General features: G+C 38.6%; 2 protein-coding genes across 2 annotated transcripts in view; one reads left to right on the forward strand and one right to left on the reverse strand.

The window, feature by feature from the left end:
- Window positions 1–20,670, reverse strand: part of LOC125252666 (serine/threonine-protein kinase pim-2-like) — a 681,247-nt gene that overhangs the window by 506,169 nt on the left and 154,408 nt on the right. The gene's annotated exons all lie outside the window — the stretch shown is intronic.
- Window positions 45–14,016, forward strand: slc23a1 (solute carrier family 23 member 1). The gene is made up of 14 exons (XM_048166134.1): window positions 45–163; window positions 2,665–2,835; window positions 2,929–3,086; window positions 3,172–3,260; window positions 6,075–6,142; window positions 6,235–6,416; window positions 6,511–6,631; window positions 6,841–6,997; window positions 7,180–7,327; window positions 11,886–11,991; window positions 12,273–12,402; window positions 12,983–13,126; window positions 13,236–13,331; window positions 13,456–14,016. The coding sequence occupies exons 1-14, from the start codon at window positions 131–133 to the stop codon at window positions 13,707–13,709; spliced, it is 1,857 nt and encodes a 618-aa protein (XP_048022091.1). The 5' UTR covers window positions 45–130; the 3' UTR covers window positions 13,710–14,016.

A 20,670-nucleotide genomic window follows, 5' to 3' on the forward strand; every position in this document is an offset into this window, starting at 1 on the left:
TCTAATCTGGTCCCCTTCTGTCTCTCGCATTCCCATAAAACCAGCGCTCTGCGTCCAGCCGGGTCTCAGGTCTCACGTGGCCTCGAGGAGACAGCAGCACAGAAGAGCCCCGCACATCCTCAGAGGGCCAATGAATCAGTCTGAACCTGCAGAGGAGTTTAAGGTAAAGTATCCTTAAAGTATGGCGTCATTGTTGTGAAGTAAAACACTGATTTGGGTCACACTGCAGATGTTTATCTCAAGCAAAGTAAGAACGGGAAGTATTTATTGGTTATATATCACATTGGTAATGACGTCTCAGAGGAATCTCAGCAGTTTACTTTTATATTGAGGAAAATGTCTTGATAGCATGGTCATGCAGAGCAAGTACATTTAAGAGAAGGCCTTGCTCATATGGATGTGCACAAATGTCCAGATATGAGATACAGAAGAATTGTGCCAGAATTTTTTTTTGTTGAAAATTGTTGACTCAGTGCAAGATACTCTAAATGATGTTCTCTCAGGATAAGAGGAGTATGTAAAAATATTTTTGTTAAGCAAAATGTTTTGCTTTTTGGCAATTTGGAACAGTGAATGGTCTGAATGAGTTAAGCGCTCTTTCTTACTATAAGGCTGAATCAAGAGTATTTTCTTTTATTTAGTAGTTTTATGCTTTTGTTTGGAATGAAAATTGGGTTACATTTCAGTTGTGTCAAAAAAAGTGGATACTTTTGGTTAGTTAAATGCGTGATGGAACATGTAAAACCACAGGTGAGAGAACAGTCCGTTCTGGTCCACTGATTTCATTGGATAAGTCACATTCCTAGAGATATGACGTTTCTTTGCACGGTTTCCATCACTTTTGCGTTTGCTCGAACCACCTTTTAATTTGCAAAAACTATTCATTCTTATAGATTTTTAGGGGTATTCTATATTCTAAAATCTCTCTCTCTCTCTCTCTCTCTACATACACACACATATATATATATATATATATATATATATATATATATATATATATATATATATATATGTGTGTATATATATATATACACATATATATACAAGATTTTTAATGTTTTCAAAAGAAGTTTCGTCTGCTCACCAAGGCTACATTTATTTAATTCAAAATACAGTAATTAAAACAATTTAAAATAACTGTTTTCGATTTGAAAATATTTTAAAATGTAATTTATTCCTGTGATGCAAAGCTGAATTTTCAGCATCGTTACTCCAGTCTTCAGTGTCACATGATCCTTTAGAAATCATTCTAATATGTCAATTTGCTGCTCAAGAAACATTTATTGTGTACAATTATACAAAATATTTGTGTACTTTTCAGGATTCTTTGATGAATAGAAAGTTCAAAAGAACAGCGTTTATTTGAAATATAATCTTTTGTAACATTATAAATGTCTTTACTGTCACTTTTGATTAATTTAATGTGTCCTTGCTGAATAAAAGTATTTATTTCTTTTCAAAAAATAAAAATTCTTACTGACCCCAAACTTTTGAACGGTGTATACTGACCCCAAACTTTTAGTGTATAATGTTACAAAAGATTTGTATTTTAGATAAATGCTGTTCTTTTGAACTTTCTATTCATCAAGGAATCCTGAAAAAAAGTACACAACTGTTTTCAACACTGATATAAATGATAAATGTTTCTTGAGCAGCAGATCAGCATATTAGAATGATTTCTGAAGGATCATGTGACACTGAAGACTGGAGTAATGATACTGAAAAAACAGCTTTGCCAACACAGAAATAAATTACTTTGTAAAAAATATATTCAAATAAAAAAAAAAACAGTTATTTTACATTGTAATAATATTCACAATATTACTGTTTTTACTGTATTTTTAATTAAATAAATGCAATGCAGCCTTGGTGAGCAGACGAAACTTCTTTCAAAATATATATATATATATCCTTTGGTAATCTTGTAATGCTTGTTTTCAGCTTTGTTGTCAGTAAGCATTGGTAAATTATTTGTCTGGAATCGCACCTACATAGTGTTTATAGTGACAAAACCTTATACGGTCTGGTTACTTAATAATGAATCGTGATATTCATGTTTTCACCCATGTTATCTTTGGTTTAACACTTAATTGAGCACTTAACTTGTCACGCGTATCAATGAAATGTCTACAATGCAAAAAACAAAAACAAAAAAAAAAACAGGGATGGTGCCAAACTAGAACATGCCAAGTGTTACAGCCAATTTAAGAAAGAAAGATAAAGCAATTCAGTTTGAAATATTAAAGTTTGTTTTATTTGAGGTGAATTCTGTTAATTATTTGGTTAATGGAGGCTGCTTATATTCAGACTTTACTATGTGGGGTTAGTCTGTTTGCTGTCTTATGCAGTTAGATACATTATCTGTGGTTAAATATTAAATATTAAGTGATTATAAATGCTAAATAAGAGAGTAAGTTGCCACACACACACACACACATATATACATATCAAAAATTTGTTTTTAATTGTCTTGCACTTTTAAATTAAAATTCAATGACTGGCTGTACAAGCATGGCTTTGATTAAAGTAAACTGATTAAAGAGTTTATAATTTATATTTAAGCTTTTGAAACATGTATTAATGTATTTAATGCACTTCATCAAAAGCTGTGCACACAAATAATGCTATTGTCATGCATGAATATGTGTGCTTGTTCTCCATTAGCTCCAACCTTCAGATGGAGCTGTGCCAGCAGATGGTACAGAGCTACAGGAGATATCTGCTGACATGGCCAAGATGTCTGATGGGACTCCTAATCAGCCAGCAGGGTTTGATATGATCTACAGAATCGAGGACGTCCCGCCATGGTATCTGTGCGTGCTGCTGGGACTGCAGGTACACTTACGTTCTCATACTCTGTTGTAGTCTGACTCACCCAACATGTCCATCCCATCTACATCTGTATATGTTCTGCCTCTGGATCTCCAGCACTACCTGACATGCTTCAGTGGAACTATTGCTGTACCATTCCTATTGGCTGAAGCCATGTGTGTGGGGGAGGACCAGTACACTGTCAGCCAGTTAGTGGGCACCATCTTCACCTGTGTGGGGATCACTACGCTCATTCAGACTACATTTGGTGTCAGGTGAGTTATTGAATGTGTGCTTCAATACAGAAATATGCGATTAGTTGTCACTGTATAGATGTTTTTTTTCCTGTGCCATGTTCAGGTTGCCTTTGTTCCAGGCGAGTGCTTTTGCCTTTCTCATCCCTGCTCAGGCAATTTTGAGGCTGGAAAGATGGAAATGTCCTCCTGAAGGTACAAGCAGTGTTACACACTGTGTGAATTTTTACTGTCACTATCAGAGGGGGATGCTTTCAGGCATGTTTCATTTGCACAAACAAATATTCATTTTCCATTTTGTTGATATTTTGTCTGATACTGTGCCTATGGTTACCTCCTCAGGTCAACATAGATATACTTTGCAAGCATTTATTTGGCTGCAGATTAAAGCACAGACTAAATTGATTAACTGTGCTGAAACATTTGCAAGTGGTTCAAGTGTTTATTTGGGGTGACAGACCCCCTAAATGACCAAAACAGCAAGACAGAGCACAACAAATTGGTAAAAAAAAAAAAGTAGTTGAACTATTTTGAACTTAAAATGCCATCTTAAAAACCCAGTGTGTGAGATGCTAAAAAAGAGTGAAATGCACTGCCTGGCTAAAAAATAGCGACTTCGATACCTAGTCTGTACTGATATTTTAAAAATGTGATGCTTTGAGCACTGTTGAGCAGATTCGTAAACACCTCTGATTGGTCATTGTTTCAACGACTATAGATATAGAAAGACGGTTTACTCCTATTAGCTATGAATGGGAGAAATTACAACACGCAATATGGCGGAATATGTCCCGCCTTCTAAGTAAAAGAGCCAATCGCTGATTGATAAAGTCATTGCGTCACTGTAGCTGCCGTTAGAGGCTCTGCTTCCCAGAAAAACCTGAGGCTCGTGCTTAATAATGCAAAATAAAGCTTTTTAACGCTATTTGAGCATGAGAAACAACATTTATGGTACGGTTCATGTCAGATTTTGTTGCTGATTTGAAATACAGTATGTAATTCGACAAGCAGTTTTTGAGATTTCAGGATTCCCCCATTCAAATACATAGGACTTGGTCTTGGATGCCCAAAATAGCTGCCCGGAGGTGTTGCAAACATGGCCGCCAAGTGAACCATCTTCTCTTGAAAGGGACTTTGATTGTTTTTACACGTTCATCAGATATGTCTGTGATTGGTTACAATGGTCAACGCTTCAATAACATGTTGTAAATAGACTGGCCCCACTGATAGACATCTGCTTTCAAACGCTAATTTAAACCATGCGGTATAATTTTCAATTGCTCCCGTGCGTTGATCATTGTAGCCAATCACAGACAAATCTGTTGAGCGCGTCAACACAACGGCCAATCAAAGGTGTTAACGAATCCACTTAACAGTGCTCAAAGCGTCACATTTTTAAAATTTCAGTACCGACTTGGTATTGAAGTTGATACTTTTGACAACGCTCTACACAGCAAAATCTCCTGAGTTAAATCAACTCTGATTTAAAAGTAGAGTACATATGGTCCCTCTCTAAATAGTGTTAAAATAACACTAAAGCAGAGTTAAAGTTAATGAGATAATTAAGCAATTAATTAAGTGATGATTGTGTATTAGTGATGAACACCTGTTGTTAACAAGCAGAATCACTGAAGAAAAGAGAAACACAAGAACTACAACTGACTTCAGTCACAGCCTTATTAATTGCTTAATTATCTCATTAACTTTAACTCTGCTTCAGTGTTACTTTAACACTATTTAGAGAGGAACCATATGTACTCTGAGCAGAGTTGATTTAACTCTGGGGATTTTACTGTGTACCGTTCAAAAGACTGGGGTCAGTATGTTTTATTTTAAGTATTTTTTAAAAAGAAATTAATGCTTTTATTCAGCAAGGATGCATTAAATGGAAAAAATTTAAAGTGTGACAGGGAAGATATTTATAATGTTACAAAAGATTTCTATTTCAAATAAATCCTGTTATTTTGATCTATTCATCATATAATCCTGAAAAAAATGATGGTTTCTATAGAAATATTAAGCAGCACGACTGTTATGTTTCTTAAGCAGCTAATCAGCATATTAGAATGATTTCTGAAGGATCATGTGACACTGAAGACTGGAGTAATGATGCTGAAAATTCAGTGTTGCCATCACAGGAATAAATTACATTTTAAAAAATATTCAAATAGAAAAATTGCTATTTTAAATTGTAATAATATTTTCATATTTATTTCAAAAACTTTAAAGGGTTAGTTCACCCAAAAATGAAATTTCTATCATTAATTACTCACCCTCATTTTGTTCCACACCCGTAAGACCTTCGTTTATCTTCGGAAAACAAATGAAGATATTTTTGATGAAATCCGAGAGGTTTTGGATGAAATCCGAGCCGGCCAATACTGAGTCTGCGTTCTGATGTAGAACACGGAAGCGCTGCACTATCTATACAATGTGAACCGTAGAGGAGACTGACAGAGAGAGACAAAATTGTTGAATAAAGTCATTATTTTTGTTTTGTTTTTGTGCACAAAAAGTATTCTTGCTGCTTCATAACATTAAGTTTGAACCACTGTAGTCACGTTGACTATTTTAACAATGTTTTTACAACTTTTGGACCTTGAATGTGGTAAAAAAAAAAACTTTTGGATTTCATCAAAAATGTCTTAATTTGTGTTCCGAAGATGAACAAAGGTCTTAAGTGTTTGGAATGATATGAGGGTGAGTTATTAATGACAGAAATTTCATTTTTGGGCAAACTAACCCTTTAAGAAATCTTACCAACCCCAAACTTTTGAATATAGTTTAGACCAACTGTCTGCACATCTCGTGAAATGTTTTTAAAAGTTGAACTGCTTTTAACTTGGTGTCTTGAAAAGGCAGTGAGAATCACGTTTACATAGAGTTGTCCATTTTGTGTAAATCATTCCTTCTAGAAAGCATTGTCTATTGAGAATCTATTTACATTCCACATTGCGCAGGTCAGTCTGTGTCGAAGTTAATGCTTAACCTTGGTTTTGGGTTTCACAGAGGAGATTTACGGAGATTGGTCTATTCCTCTCAACACGTCTCATATTTGGCACCCACGAATACGAGAGGTGCGTGACTAAGGTCTAAAGATTGAATCAATCAGCGTTGCCTTCGTAATGTGCTGCGTCCTGACCTGTGTGTATGTGTCAAATCTCTGTAGATTCAGGGCGCTATCATTGTGTCCAGCTTGATTGAGGTGGTCATAGGATTCGCTGGAATCCCTGGGATCCTGCTTAACTCAATCGGGCCCCTGACTGTCACCCCCACAGTGTCCCTTATCGGCTTGTCTGTCTTCCAGACGGCGGGAGACCGCGCAGGCAGCCACTGGGGCCTGTCTCTGCTGTGAGTCCTTGGCCTCTTTAAATGCATTTCATGCTCATTTATCTCCATACTAGCTGTTTTTGATTTAATACATCTGTGTGTTTTGTCGTTCTAGGTGCATCTTTCTTATTGTTTTGTTCGCTCAGTATCTAAGGAATTGGGCTTGTCCTTTCCCAGCGTATTCCAGAGAAAAAGGCTGTCACGTCACACATGTGCAAATATTCAAGATGTTTCCCGTACGAACCCCCAGCTTTTTGCCTTTTGATGATATCATAAACATAGGGCTAAGCAATAAATACATACAGTATTAATCACAATTAATTAAACTACCTGATTGGCCTTGGAACAAAGTTCACATTACCACATGTTATCAACACGTTTACAGATTGAAATGCTCACTTCTGAACATTTTGTCCTTAGTAAATGATTATCCTGATTTCAGTAGATCATCATGGCTATCATGGTGGTATGGCTGGTTTGCTATATTCTCACCCTGACGGATGTGCTGCCGAATGATCCAGAACGGTACGGCTACAAGGCTCGCACTGACTCCCGGGGCGATATTATGACCCGTGCGCCGTGGTTTCGTTTCCCCTATCCATGTAAGGACCTTGCTTGCTTCCTGTAACACACACCTATGATTTATAACGGCTTGTTTATCAGAAAATATCACTGTGTCGCTGTGACCCAATCTAAGACTTTAGATTAGAAGGGAATTATGTTGGTGGATCAATGACCAAACTCTTTCCAAATCAGATAATTTTCATGATTTTGTGTGTCACAGGTCAGTGGGGTTTACCGACAGTGACGTTAGCAGGAGTGCTAGGCATGTTTAGTGCCACTCTGGCTGGTATTGTTGAGTCTATCGGGGATTATTACGCCTGCGCTCGCCTCTCTGGAGCTCCACCTCCTCCTGTGCATGCTATCAATAGGTAAGAACAACAAGCAGTCGAAACTACACTACTTATTTTAAGTGGGTAATATCATGAGGAATCAGATTTTACTTTTTTAAATAATTCAAATTACTAAGAAAACATACTGTAAATTTCAGAACTGTTTGTTAACCTGAAAAGCCTCATATAAGAAATAATAGTTTAAAAAAAAAAAACATTTTTAAATGGAACAGTTTATTGAACCATGTGTTCTTTGTTGAGTATCATATTTTATGGATCAGGCTTTTATGGCTCATATAGCTTAAAGGGTTAGTTCACTCAAAAATGAAAATAATGTCATTAATTACTCACCCTCATGTCGTTCCACACCCGTAAGACCTTCGTTCATCTTTGGAACACAAATTAAGAAATTTTTGATTGAATCTGATGGCTCATCGAGGCCTGCATAGACAGCAATGACATTTCCTCTCTCAAGATCCATAAAGGTACTAAAAACATATTTAGATCAGTTCATGTGAGTACAGTGGTTCAATATTAATATTATAAAGCGACGAGAATATTTTTGTGCACCAAAAAACCAAAATAACAACTTTTTAACAATTTCTAGTGATGGCCGATTTCATAACACTGCTTCTTGAAGCTTTACGAATCAAATCAGTGGTTCGGAGCGACAAAGTCACATGATTTCAGCAGTTTGGTGGTTTGATATGCGCTCCGAATCACTGATTCGACTCAAAAGATTCATAACGCTCTGAAGCAGTGTTTTGAAATCGGCCATCACTAGATATTGTTAAAAAGTCGTTTTTTGGGGGGTTTTTTGGCGCACAAAAATGGAAATTCTGTCATCATTTACTCACCCTCAAGTTGTTTCAAACCTGTATGAATTTCTTTCTTCTGCTGAATACAAAAGAAGATATTTTGAAGAATATTGGTTACCAAACAGTTGATGGACACCATTGATTTCCATAGTATGGAGAAAAAAAATACTATGGAAATCAATGGGGCCCATCAACTGTTTGGTAACTGACATTCTTCAAAATATATTTTTTTGTGTGTGTGTGTTCAGCAGAAGAAAGAAATTCATACAGGATTGGAACAACTTGAGAAAAAAAACACCTCAATTTTATTCAGAGCCCCAAACTGAGGAAAAATATGCAAATTAGTGCAAGATGAAATTCTATAGTATAACAGACTACTTACATAAAAGGCATATAAATATCAGTTGTCACTCTATATCTCCTAATAATATGTCTTAGTAAGATGATATTTAAATGCTTAGTTTTATGATGGAATGATGATTGAGACGTACAAATAAATGTTCCTCAAAAGCCTGTTGTATTGCATTTGATACTCACATTTTAACATGAAAGACTGAAATATTAATCTTGAAATATACTAACGTTAGAAAAGTTATTCTTACGTTTACTTTATGAAAATCGGTAAAGATTTCACAGCAAAAAGACACATTTACCAAGACCTGAAGAGGGACATTTTCAGTATTATACTACAGGGCCTACTATACTATAATAAAAGTATAAACTATCAATCAGATGACAGAAGGGATGTAGTAAAAGTGTTAAAGTCCATTAAACATTGAGCTATTCCTGGCTGTTTGTGGCACCTACAACTCCGCCTATCCTTTTGAAGAATCCCAATATTAGGAAATTCATATCATGTCACACACTGAATCATTCATTCAAGAGAATCGTTCAAAAACTATTATGATTTCACCTTTTTAACTTTAGTTAGTGTGTAATGTTGCTGTTGGAGCATAAACAACATCTGCAACATTACGTTCAAAGTTCAATGCAAAGTGAGATTTTCTTTTAAAGAATTCTGTTTAAGAACTACAACGGCTGATAGGGACTACAACAAGCTTCTTTCCGGGTTAGTGACATCACTTACACTAAAATTTACATAAATCCTGCCCCCAAGAACACGCAACAAAGGGGTGAGGCCATGTCACTGCAATACAGTACATAACACAAATGCAATAGCATGTCATAAAAGCAAGATGACAACATGACAAAGTATAACCGTAATTAAACTAAACTATACCTGTTCTATCTTCATGCTGCACATATTCACCTGTTCATGACTAATGCTAATAATTAGAATATGCTAATCAATTACTTTAAGATATCCCACATCAGCTACATAAATTCATCAACTAAACGTTCATAAACGTTGCATTCTACATGTTGTCACTTCTTCTTAAGTCTCTCCATCATTGTCTGACTTTGGTTTGAACATAAAAGGCTGAACAGTTTCTGACATTTTCAGTGAGTCTGCCTGAGGTAATCGGCACTGCTAACATGAGCTCTTGAAGCTCCGCTCTCTTCTTGAGAGCAGCAGCTCATTTGCATTTAAAGGGACACACAAAAACTGTGTGTTTTTGCTCACCCTCAAAAATTGACAAATTTAACATGCTATAAAAAATTATCTGTGGGGTATTTTGAGCTGAAACTTCTCATACATACTCTGGGGGCATCAGAGACATATTTTACATCTTGTAAAAGTGGCATTATATGACCCCTTTAATAAATATTTTAATAGACTTGTTTATTACTTTTAGACATTTATAAATGGACTAATTCTAATATTAAATAGAAAATTTTATACATTAAATAGAACATAAATCTCAAGTAAATTACATATAAACCTGATTCCAAAAACGTTGGGACACTGTACAAATTGTGAATAAAAAAGGAATGCAATAATTTACAAATCTCATAAACTTATATTTTATTCACAATAGAATATAGATAACATATCAAATGTTGAAATTTTGAAATGTCATGCCAAATATTGGCTCATTTTGGATTTCATGAGAGCTACACATTCCAAAAAAGTTGGGACAGGTAGCAATAAGAGGCCGGAAAAGTTAAATGTACATATAAGGAACAGCTGGAGGACCAATTTGCAACTTATTAGGTCAATTGGCAACATGATTGGGTATAAAAAGAGCCTCTCAGAGTGGCAGTGTCTCTCAGAAGTCAAGATGGGCAGAGGATCACCAATTCCCCCAATGCTGTGGCGAAAAATAGTGGATCAATATCAGAAAGGAGTTTCTCAGAGAAAAATTGCGAAGAGTTTGAAGTTATCATCATCTACAGTGCATAATATTCGAAGATTCAGAGAATCTGGAACAATCTCTGTGCGTAAGGGTCAAGGCCGGAAAACCATACTGGATGCCTGTGATCTTCGGGCCCTTAGACGGCACTGCATCACATACAGGAATGCTACTGTAATGGAAATCACAACATGGGCTCAGGAATACTTCCAGAAAACATTGTCAGTGAACAAAATCCACTGTGCCATTCGCCGTTGCCGGCTAAAACTCTATAGGTCAAAAAAGAAGCCATATCTAAACATGATCCAGAAGCGCAGGCGTTTTCTCTGGGCCAAGGCTCATTTAAAATGGACTGTGGCAAAGTGGAAAACTGTTCTGTGGTCAGACGAATCAAAATTTGAAGTTCTTTTTGGAAAACTGGGACGCCATGTCATCCGGACTAAAGAGGACAAGGACAACCCAAGTTGTTATCAGCGCTCAGTTCAGAAGCCTGCATCTCTGATGGTATGGGGTTGCATGAGTGCGTGTGGCATGGGCAGCTTACACATCTGGAAAGGCACCATCAATGCTGAAAGGTATATCCAAGTTCTAGAACAACATATGCTCCCATCCAGACGTCGTCTCTTTCAGGGAAGACCTTGCATTTTCCAACATGACAATGCCAGACCCCATACTTCATCAATTACAACATCATGGCTGCGTAGAAGAAGGATCCGGGTACTGAAATGGCCAGCCTGCAGTCCAGATCTTTCACCCATAGAAAACATTTGGCACATCATAAAGAGGAAGATGCGACAAAGAAGACCTAAGACAGTTGAGCAACTAGAAGCCTGTATTAGACGAGAATGGGACAACATTCCTATTCCTAAACTTGAGCAACTTGTCTCCTCAGTCCCCAGACGTTTGCAGACTGTTATAAAAAGAAGAGGGGATGCCACACAGTAGTAAACATGGCCTTGTCCCAACTTTTTTGAGATGTGTTGATGCCATGAAATTTAAAATCAACTTATTTTTCCCTTAAAATGATACATTTTCTCAGTTTAAACATTTGATATGTCATCTATGTTGTATTCTGATTAAAATATTGAAATTTGAAACTTCCACATCGTTGCATTCTGTTTTTATTCACAATTTGTACAGTGTCCCAACTTTTTTGGAATCGGGTTTGTATTTTGTTTGGTTGTGTAACGATTTATTTTCAGAATCATGGTAGAACCTACTAATACTATTTGTAGTGTTTCTAATATTAAAATATACAGTCTTACAGACTAGGATTGAAGTCTTTATAGACATTAACAAGAATTTGTTACAATTATAATGCATTAGGATTCTGAAATGCTTTCTTATTGTAAAGATGTGGCACTTATCTTTCAGTATGCGAAGTTAAACAATGAATTAAACGACAAAATAAAACAGTGAAAATTAAGAACAAAAATTAAATTATATATTAAAAAACAGGACATGACCCCTTTAAAAAAAGGGGCATTTTTTTGGCATTTCTTTACTATCCATTTCCTTTCCTAGAGGGATCTTTACAGAGGGAGTGTGCTGCATCATAGCTGGGCTGCTGGGCACAGGAAATGGATCTACCTCTTCCAGTCCTAACATAGGGGTGCTTGGCATTACAAAGGTGAGATAGTGGGAGCTCTTAGGCTCTGTATAACACTAGTGTATAGCTTAAGGGCTATTAGACAGAATTCGGTATATGCAGTTCTAGTGTCTGTATTTGTGACATATGATCAGAGTCCCTCGGGGAGGGAAGCTGATAGCAGGTGTATACAGATACACTATTCACAGCTCTCCTGTTGTCTCCTCAGTTGCTCTGTTTTCAGTGTCATAATTCATTTTGTAAATGTGTTTTGTATTGAGTGACAAGCAGTGGTTTCTCTGGTGTCTTGACTTCCCCTACAGGTGGGGAGTAGGAGGGTGATACAGTATGGAGCAGGAATAATGTTTTTATTGGGAACTATTGGGAAGTTCACCGCCCTGTTTGCCTCCTTACCTGACCCTGTCCTTGGAGGGATGTTCTGCACCTTGTTTGGTAATGAGCTTATTGGACCTATTTGTATTTGCAGATGTTTTGTCCCAGCTTTATCCACAGGGTGTCAGTAAAGAGCCCAGAAACTCCCTAATAAGGCCCTGTCCCAAATGGCACACTTTATGTGCACTTGCGGTCTATGTCCCATTTGCCATTTTAGGTTTCAGGATGGTGCTCTCGAGTACCCCTTTGCAACCAATATTTGCCCTCAAATGCACACTTTCTGCTGTTGGGTAGATGTCTGAATGCACACAGACTTCTATCCGACAGTTAAAGCGGCATTACGTCACAAAAGTGTGAGGGTTCCATATGGGACAGGGTCTAACAATGCACATTTCCACCCTTTATCGATTTAACATCCAAGCTTACAACATGCCACGAATGAATTTTGTATTTAAAACAACATTTTTTAGGGGACCGGCCATCATTTAATTACACATAATACTATTGTAAATTGAAGATTTAAAAAAAAAAAGAATACTTTTAATTAGCAAGGATGCATTAAATTGATCAAATGTGACAGTAAAGACATCTATAATGTTAAAAAAAGATTTGTTTCTATTTCTTTTTGGTTTGTACACAGGTATGATCACAGCTGTTGGACTGTCAAACCTACAGAGTGTGGATCTGAACTCTTCCAGAAATCTTTTTGTTCTGGGTTTCTCCATGTTTTTTGGCCTCATGTTGCCTAATTACCTGGACACTCATCCTGGCAGCATTCAAACAGGTTAATATGTCTGATGGTGTTTTCTGATATATTTTCTTTTGCAGCAAGAAAGCTGTAGTTGTTGTCAACTGTTACTGTGAACACATGTTCATTTGATTGATTTTAACAGGTGTGGCAGAGCTGGACCAAATCATCACAGTGCTCCTGACAACAGAGATGTTTGTAGGGGGATTTCTAGCGTTTGTACTTGATAACACAATCCCAGGTATGCGTCAGACAGAGTGACTCAGCGTATACAAATTCATTAGATAAATAGACAACAAAGGCACTTACAAACAGGCAGTCACGCAAGCTGTTCTACATTCAACATGTTTACATTTTGTGTGCAGGCACTAGAAAAGAGCGAGGTCTGGTAGAATGGGCGGCTGAGAGTTCTTCAGGAGCAGGAACAGTAAAAACTGACACATATGACTTTCCAGTTGGGATGGGACTGGTCCGGAGGCTGGGCTGCCTGCGCTACCTGCCAATCTGTCCCACTTTCCAGGGTTTTAAGCCATCATGCCGCAAATATGAGGAGGAGGACATAAAAATAAATGGAGGTGTGACTGATGCTCCAGGTGAAACAGTCTGCACCAAAATTTAGCTAAATTGTTTTTTCTTTTCACAACTGAACACTAATTTGTATCACAAACAAGCAAGAAAAATGCTCCATTAAAGAATGGGTGCATATATTTAAAGTAAAACTTGGATGAAGATTGAGGTTAAATGGTCTTTGTTCATATAACATCAAACCAAATGTGAAATTTGATTATAAAGCATTAGATATTTTACTGAAATTACTTCAAAAGAAAATTAAAGTCATGTTTTTTTTTTCCTTTCTTTTATTACCTCTTGATTGTGTACAAAATATGCAAGTGATTAACACTAAACAGAAATCAGGTGTTCAGAAATCATAATGTATATACATACTATTGTTACTAATAATGTTTAAAAAATAATGTATAATGTATTCTGTAAGAGCCATGGGACAGACCAGCATGTGGATATTTTGACAAAGATGTGCTTAAGTTATTTTGTATTAAAGTATAACTCTAATGTCTTTCTGTCTGTCTAAAACATTTTTTGTCTTTGTCATGTCACTTTTGATTTATCTGTAACATTTTACAATAAGGTTCAATAGGGTAATAATATAAGTTATATATAGTCAATAATCCAGCCTGAATCTCAGATAACGGCTCTTTGGGTTGAAGCAAAGAGATCTCATAAATAGGTGAACAATGAACCAATTTCTTGGGCAAATTCACAGTTCAGAGTTCACATCAAATTGTTCTGAGTAAAAATTTAATTTGAGACACTAATATGCCATTTATATAAGTTTCAAATGTGAAAAAATAAAGTTTTATCAGAAAGTGCTTATGTAAGCCACAGTTTACATGAAACAGAGCCATGGTTTTGCTCAAACTGCCATGTAGTAAATATATATACAATTTACAATAACAAAATAGTGACCTTTGTCATATTTGCTAAACAAGCTCAGGATACTCAGGTCCCTTGGTGAGTCTCAATTGCCCATACCAGAGGTGATCTGAGCCCTTCTCCCTTTAAAGCCCCTGCTCTGTTTATGTAGCCTGAATGTGTGAATGTATATGCATCTTACGACATTTCAACAGATATAATCAGTCTCACCCACCCTCACTTGCCAAGTCCAGAGGTAGCCTTTAGAGAGTAAGAAGTGTTGAGTTCAGTGATAACAGAATATGCTTTCAGCTTTGATGCCTTGAGGCCTGGGCAGCAGATGGTCAACGTGCTTCACTCATTCAGTAGCTTATAAACAGCTCTTATCCAGCACTTAATAGGCACTGGGTAATCTGATCCTTGAGCATGACTTATTATCTTCTACAGTCTATAGGTCCCATCAGGTTTCATGGTCCTGGTGGCTGGAGCACCTGAGGATGTGACTGTACATAAGGTAAGCACTGTGGGTTGTACATGGTTGGGATGTGAAGAGAGGCAAAGGGTATGGCACAGGGTGTAGGCATAACAGCACTGGGAAGGGTCTGCTGTTGCAGTACGACCTCTACATATTGGCAAGTTTCTGGATCAAACAGCATTTTGCGCTGTGGCAGCTGAGGCATGTCTACATAGAAATAGCGGCCAGTTTCCGGGTCTAGCAACAGTTGGCGAGGGTTTTGTCCTGCTGCTATACTTCCTCCTGCTTCTGGATACAGCATACTCCCAAGCCTAGCCTCTCCACTCATGGGAGCAACAAAGATTGTGTTGTGTTGGCTTTCTGGAGATGGTATTTTCAGCCCTGCTTCTTTGTTCTGAGCTTGACTGGTTGAGCCATCTGTTGGCTGTACTAGCAATTTTCCATCCTCAGAGAGGGATCTCAGTAGGGGGGTATGACTGTTTGATGCAAGAGGCTGGTTATAAAGGGGTGTTTGAAACAAGACAGGCCCTTGAACATAGCCATGAACGGCTCCAATATGAGGAGAGATTGTTTGGTAACCCAGCGGACTGGGTTTGTAATAATATGAGGGAACCATGGGTGTTGAAGTAACTGTTAGGACACAAGGAGAAAGAGGCCCCACTGAACTTTGTGACCTGGGAGGAAGGCATGGTGTCTGGAGGCCATCGCTGATTATCCTGCCATGGTCCTGCTGCTCAGAACTTGCTGTGGATGAAAAATATTGCAGTGCTACTGGGAGAAGTTGATCTTTGTCAGAGCTGATGGTCATCTCATGCTCGGCTTTGTTCAGGTCTCTTTTTGGAGGCTCTTCTGTGGAAGCCTCTTCTCTAGTTTGCAGTGCCAGGTCTGTCCTGTTTTTTGGTTTCAAGTTTACCTCAGGGACTAGAACATCAGGTTTACTCATGCCAACTTGGCTATCCTGTGTCTCTGACGGTTTTGACAAGGCACAACTGTTTGCCTTGGTTACACTAATTTGGCTGACCTTTGTGAATCCAACAGTATGACTTTTGTCATTTGATTCCACATGAGCCATTGCCTTCGTTGAGCATCGTGCAGAGTGATCTCTCCTTCTGTCCTGTGGAAGAGGAGGTGTGACTTTTCGCACCAGGGGTTTTTCATCTTGTCTGTATCCCTTTCCCTTTCCTTCACTCTTGTTGTTGCTTAGATTGTGTATCGATGGCTGAAACAAAGGAGCACTCCCATCTATTCCATTGGCTAATTCCACTGGGCCCTTAAAGGGCATATTGTATGTGTTTTTCACCAGACTCCTCATGTCTCTTACTACATGCACAGGGGCCATAGCTTTCAATTTGCCTTGGCTTTGCATACCTAGGCTTGCGAACTGTCCTTGTGACTTGATGTCCTCTCTTTCACTCTCCTGCTTCTTCCCAACACCACCCTCGTCAACTTGGGGGATAGTATTATTCACTGTATTTGCTTCCAAATCAGAGATTAGACATGCAATATTAGTAGGACTAAGTGTACTTTCCATGCTGCCAGCCTGTTGCTCCTGCTTTTCCAGCACATTGGTTAGGGTCATATTGTGTTGTTTATGGATTGCTTGCCCTGTATGACATTCTTCAGGTGTGGTTTTCACAGAGGCCTGTGTGCTGAGGGCTACATTTGATGCTGCACTCGAGTTCCACGCTCTGCCTTTTGCTGAGTCACAGGATAGCTTCAGTCCAGGGCTCAGGTTAGGCAGCCGCAACACTTCCTCTCTTAGGTTCAGCTTCTCTGCTTTCTCATTCTCTGAAGGGTCAGTTATTTCAGTGCCACTGCCTTGAACTTCAGACCTGCCAGTTCCACTTAAAAGAGAATTGAACCCATGTTTGCTTAACAGTTTGGGTTGTGTTTTAGAATTAACACTGCAATGCTTTTGAACAGAGCTGCACTCTGTCTGGGCCTCCCTCTTAAGAGTAGCACTTTGAGTTAGTTTGGTAGTTTCGGCATATACATCCTTGCCAGACAGGCATTCATCAGTGGTAGTAGTCCTGTTGTTCACTTTGGTAGAAGCAAAAGCTTTATCAGAAACATCCAAGGTGCGAAGATTCTGTTCATGTTGCATCTTTTTCGATAGGACACTTGTAATGATGCAGGAAGCCATTTGGGTTTTGCTGGATGTTTCATCCAGGGAAAATGACTTCTGAAGCCTTTTTTTTCGTTCAGCCTGTACTGACCTTTGATCAGCCACGTGAGACTCCTGGTTAAACGCTGCAGGGGTGCTATGCTGACGCTGAAATATGTCTCGAGCACGCACAGTTGTGTTTGGAACCTGAAGGGTTTGATTGTTGTTCTCTCTGATGTGTGACTCTGCTGTGTCCCGTCTCTTCAGTTGGATTTGTCTTTTAGGAACAGTCTTTAAGCCTCGGTTTACTTCATCTGTGGTTTCCAATGCTACGTCAACACACTCAAAGCTGCTGGATTCTGAGCAAGCAGATGTGTTTTGAGTGTTTGAATACATCTGCATTTTGAAAGAGAGAACATCTTCCGTCCAATTGTTGTCGTTTCCGTCAGTAGAGAGCTGACTTGAGGGCCTACAGCTTGAACTGAAAACATGCATGTAGTCAGTTTCAGAACAGTAAGATCTTACCTGGGCCATGTTAACAAGGCCCCCCACCTTACTACTGGCCTCAGCAAGCTTTGTTCCCATGCTGGTTGATCCTCTGGTATTGTCTGTAATGTGGCAGGGTTGCCAAGAGCTGCTACACAGCGTGCGGGAGAGTGGTCTGGACTGCCAGACGCCTTGCCGGCTCTGCTTTTCCAACCTCCGAGTATCAGCAAGACTCTGTAGCTGGTGTTGGTGCCTGGTTGCGGGGATACGCTCTGAATAACAGTGTGGCGGGATTCTTGACTCCTGCTTGCTGGCTGTGAGTGTTGAGATGCAGTTTGCAGGCGCTTTTCTATTTCTAGACCTGACTGACAGGTCAGCCTGCTCCTTTTTGCAACTCACCCCTCTACTCTGCCCCTCCCCCTCCTTTCCCATATGACCCAGAATATGCCTCCCACTCACAAGCCTGCATTCAGCCCAGGGTGCACTCAGACCTTCTCTGGGTCTTTGCTTTTGTGTCGCGTGGTACTCTTTTGGCTCTGTGCCACCATGCTCCTGTTCCCTGTATTGATTTCTCTCAGGCGCTATCAAAATAGTGTTTGAAGTGAATCTGGGTTCTGGGGAGATGTGCTCCTCAGCGGTTCTAATGTTAGTGTGAAATACGGTCTCGCTGCCTCCAAAATAATCCCTAGGCTTAACTGATGAATCTTTTCCTGATAAATTAAGATCGTTGGAATTATCCTGCTTTTGTATGGGGTTTCTAAAGACTGCATTTACAGACCGCAAATCCACATTTGTTATTGTTGTACCCGACAGCAGATGTTTTGACTCAAATTCTAACACAAGGGAATTACTCTCAGATGATGAAGATTTATCCTGTTCACCTTGGGATACCTCAGGCAGCACTTCTGTACCCTTCTCTTCTTGTGTTTCGTAGTCCTGTGATAGCGTGGTGTCTGTTATAAAGGATCTTGAAGTGATGCCTTCCATAGGGGTAGCACGATCCAAAAACTCAAATGAGCCACCTTCAGTAGGATGCTCTGTAGAGAGAGTTTGTGCTTTGTCCTCTGCAGCTTCACCGTACTCACTCAGAGAACAAAGAGCAGTGTAGTATGAACTTGCTGAGTCATCCATGATATCATCAGTCTGCTCACTTTCCCCTTCATCTCTTTGTTGGAGATATGGGCTATCTTTTTCTTTGATAGATGGAGATGACATAGACATTCTTTTTAAATGTCACTTGAAAATTTCCTTCTGTGGTCCCTTAAAATTCCTGGTGCAATAATACAGGACACCCTAGTCTGGGGTGGATGTGCAGGTCAGACCTATATTGCAAGAGCAGAAATGTTTATATTTCAGATGAAGAGATTCCATCAAGCCTAGTGGTGAAACATGAGATCACATGTCCAGAGTCTAACTGCATCTTGTCTAGGAGAAATAAGTAGAATAAAGAATTTTAAAGAGTTTTTCGACTGAATAAATATATTATTATACATTATTTGAAGGCTATATTAAACAAATATTTTTAAACACTTCATTGGTAGAAGCCTCACCTTAAACATACTGCTTAGAGTCTCATGCATTTGATTTGTGATGTAACGGGTTCATTCTTTCCATTGTGTTTGACTTAATAGGAAATACTGTGTATTCTAGAGAGACAGCTGCAGATCTGGTGCTTGAAGCCATCTCATCTCTAATGTAAAAACTTCTCTCACCTGATCCAAGCAATCCAAAATCTTCTCCTTTTTGTTGAAATTCCACTGAGATGCTAAATCTGAATGAAAAGTCAAGGAGAAAGTGTTAACAAGTCAGCTGGCAAAATGTCTATAATTAGAAACTAGTGCCCTCTTTAAAAAGTATACTAAGCCCGGGACTGCAGAGGAGATTAATCAGACCTTATTTTTTGGCCGCTGAGGTCTGGATCAGGATATGTGGTCCAGGCCCAGTAGTAGCTAAGGTAGTGGTGTGGCAGTCAGCTTTGACAGCAGGTGCTGGTCTGGCTGTGCTGCAGCGTTCCCTTTGGAATCTGACTAACATAGTCAGTGCAGTCACAGGGCCAGCTAAATATAGTTCCCCAGGCCCCATAACACTATCATCAGGGAGATAGAGCTGAAGACTTGTGGGTACACTGTGGCAAGTATTGAGCCTTTAAATGGCCACTGCAAATAGAATGGTCACACTGGTTATGTGGGTGTCGTTTGATGGCGTAAATTAATCCTTTTTAAAGTAGGCATCACTATATTTCAATTAACTGTACATTGATCTGAACTTTGTTAATGTGAAGTTAATTTTGATGTGAAATGTAATTCTGTCAGATTAGTTATGTAACTGGCAACTTAACTATGGGAGGAAGCACTGTTGTTCGAAAGCAAAAAGTTGTTCGAGAGCAGATATGCACAAGTGTTTGTTGTGTGTTGCCAGCCAACTCTGGGACTTTGACTGAATTGGACATAACCACGCAGGCCATGACAGCTATGGCATTTGACCCACTTGCTCTTGGCTGTGCCTGATGGTTTAATGACATGATATAGTGGGCAGCAAGGATATAAGACTGCTTAATTTCAAACAAGCGGTGCTCCAAAAGTTTATCATCCACATAGTAACACATACATCAAACCTGAGTGGACCACCGACACTGTGGTGTTAAGTTGTGAGAAGTGTATAGCATTACAGAGAGTTAAAAGCATTAGCCTATAACATAACTTCCATATTAGCATTTCACGCTGCAACTATGGTTACAGACAGAGAGTGAGGATTTCCCGTATCTCTTGTTTATTAACTTTTATGCATTTAGTAGAGCAACTTAGAAGAGAAGAGCATCAGTGCCTTGGCTTAAGGTTGTAAAGTGATTAAATGCATCTCTCACAAATATGTACATTAAACCAAATTACACAAGTTACAACAGTAAAATGATATACTGTTATATCTGTTAAAACATGAGCATACTGTTAAAACTGCATACTACAAAAAGCTAACCTATATAAATCAATGAGATTTTTTTGACTCTTTAAAGGGATAGTTCACCCAAAAATGAAAATTTGATGTTTATCTGCTTACCCCCAGCGCATCAAAGATGTAGGTGTCTTT

This window comes from Megalobrama amblycephala, linkage group LG18 (assembly GCF_018812025.1).
Source record: "Megalobrama amblycephala isolate DHTTF-2021 linkage group LG18, ASM1881202v1, whole genome shotgun sequence".
Classification (NCBI taxonomy): Eukaryota; Metazoa; Chordata; class Actinopteri; order Cypriniformes; family Xenocyprididae; genus Megalobrama; species Megalobrama amblycephala.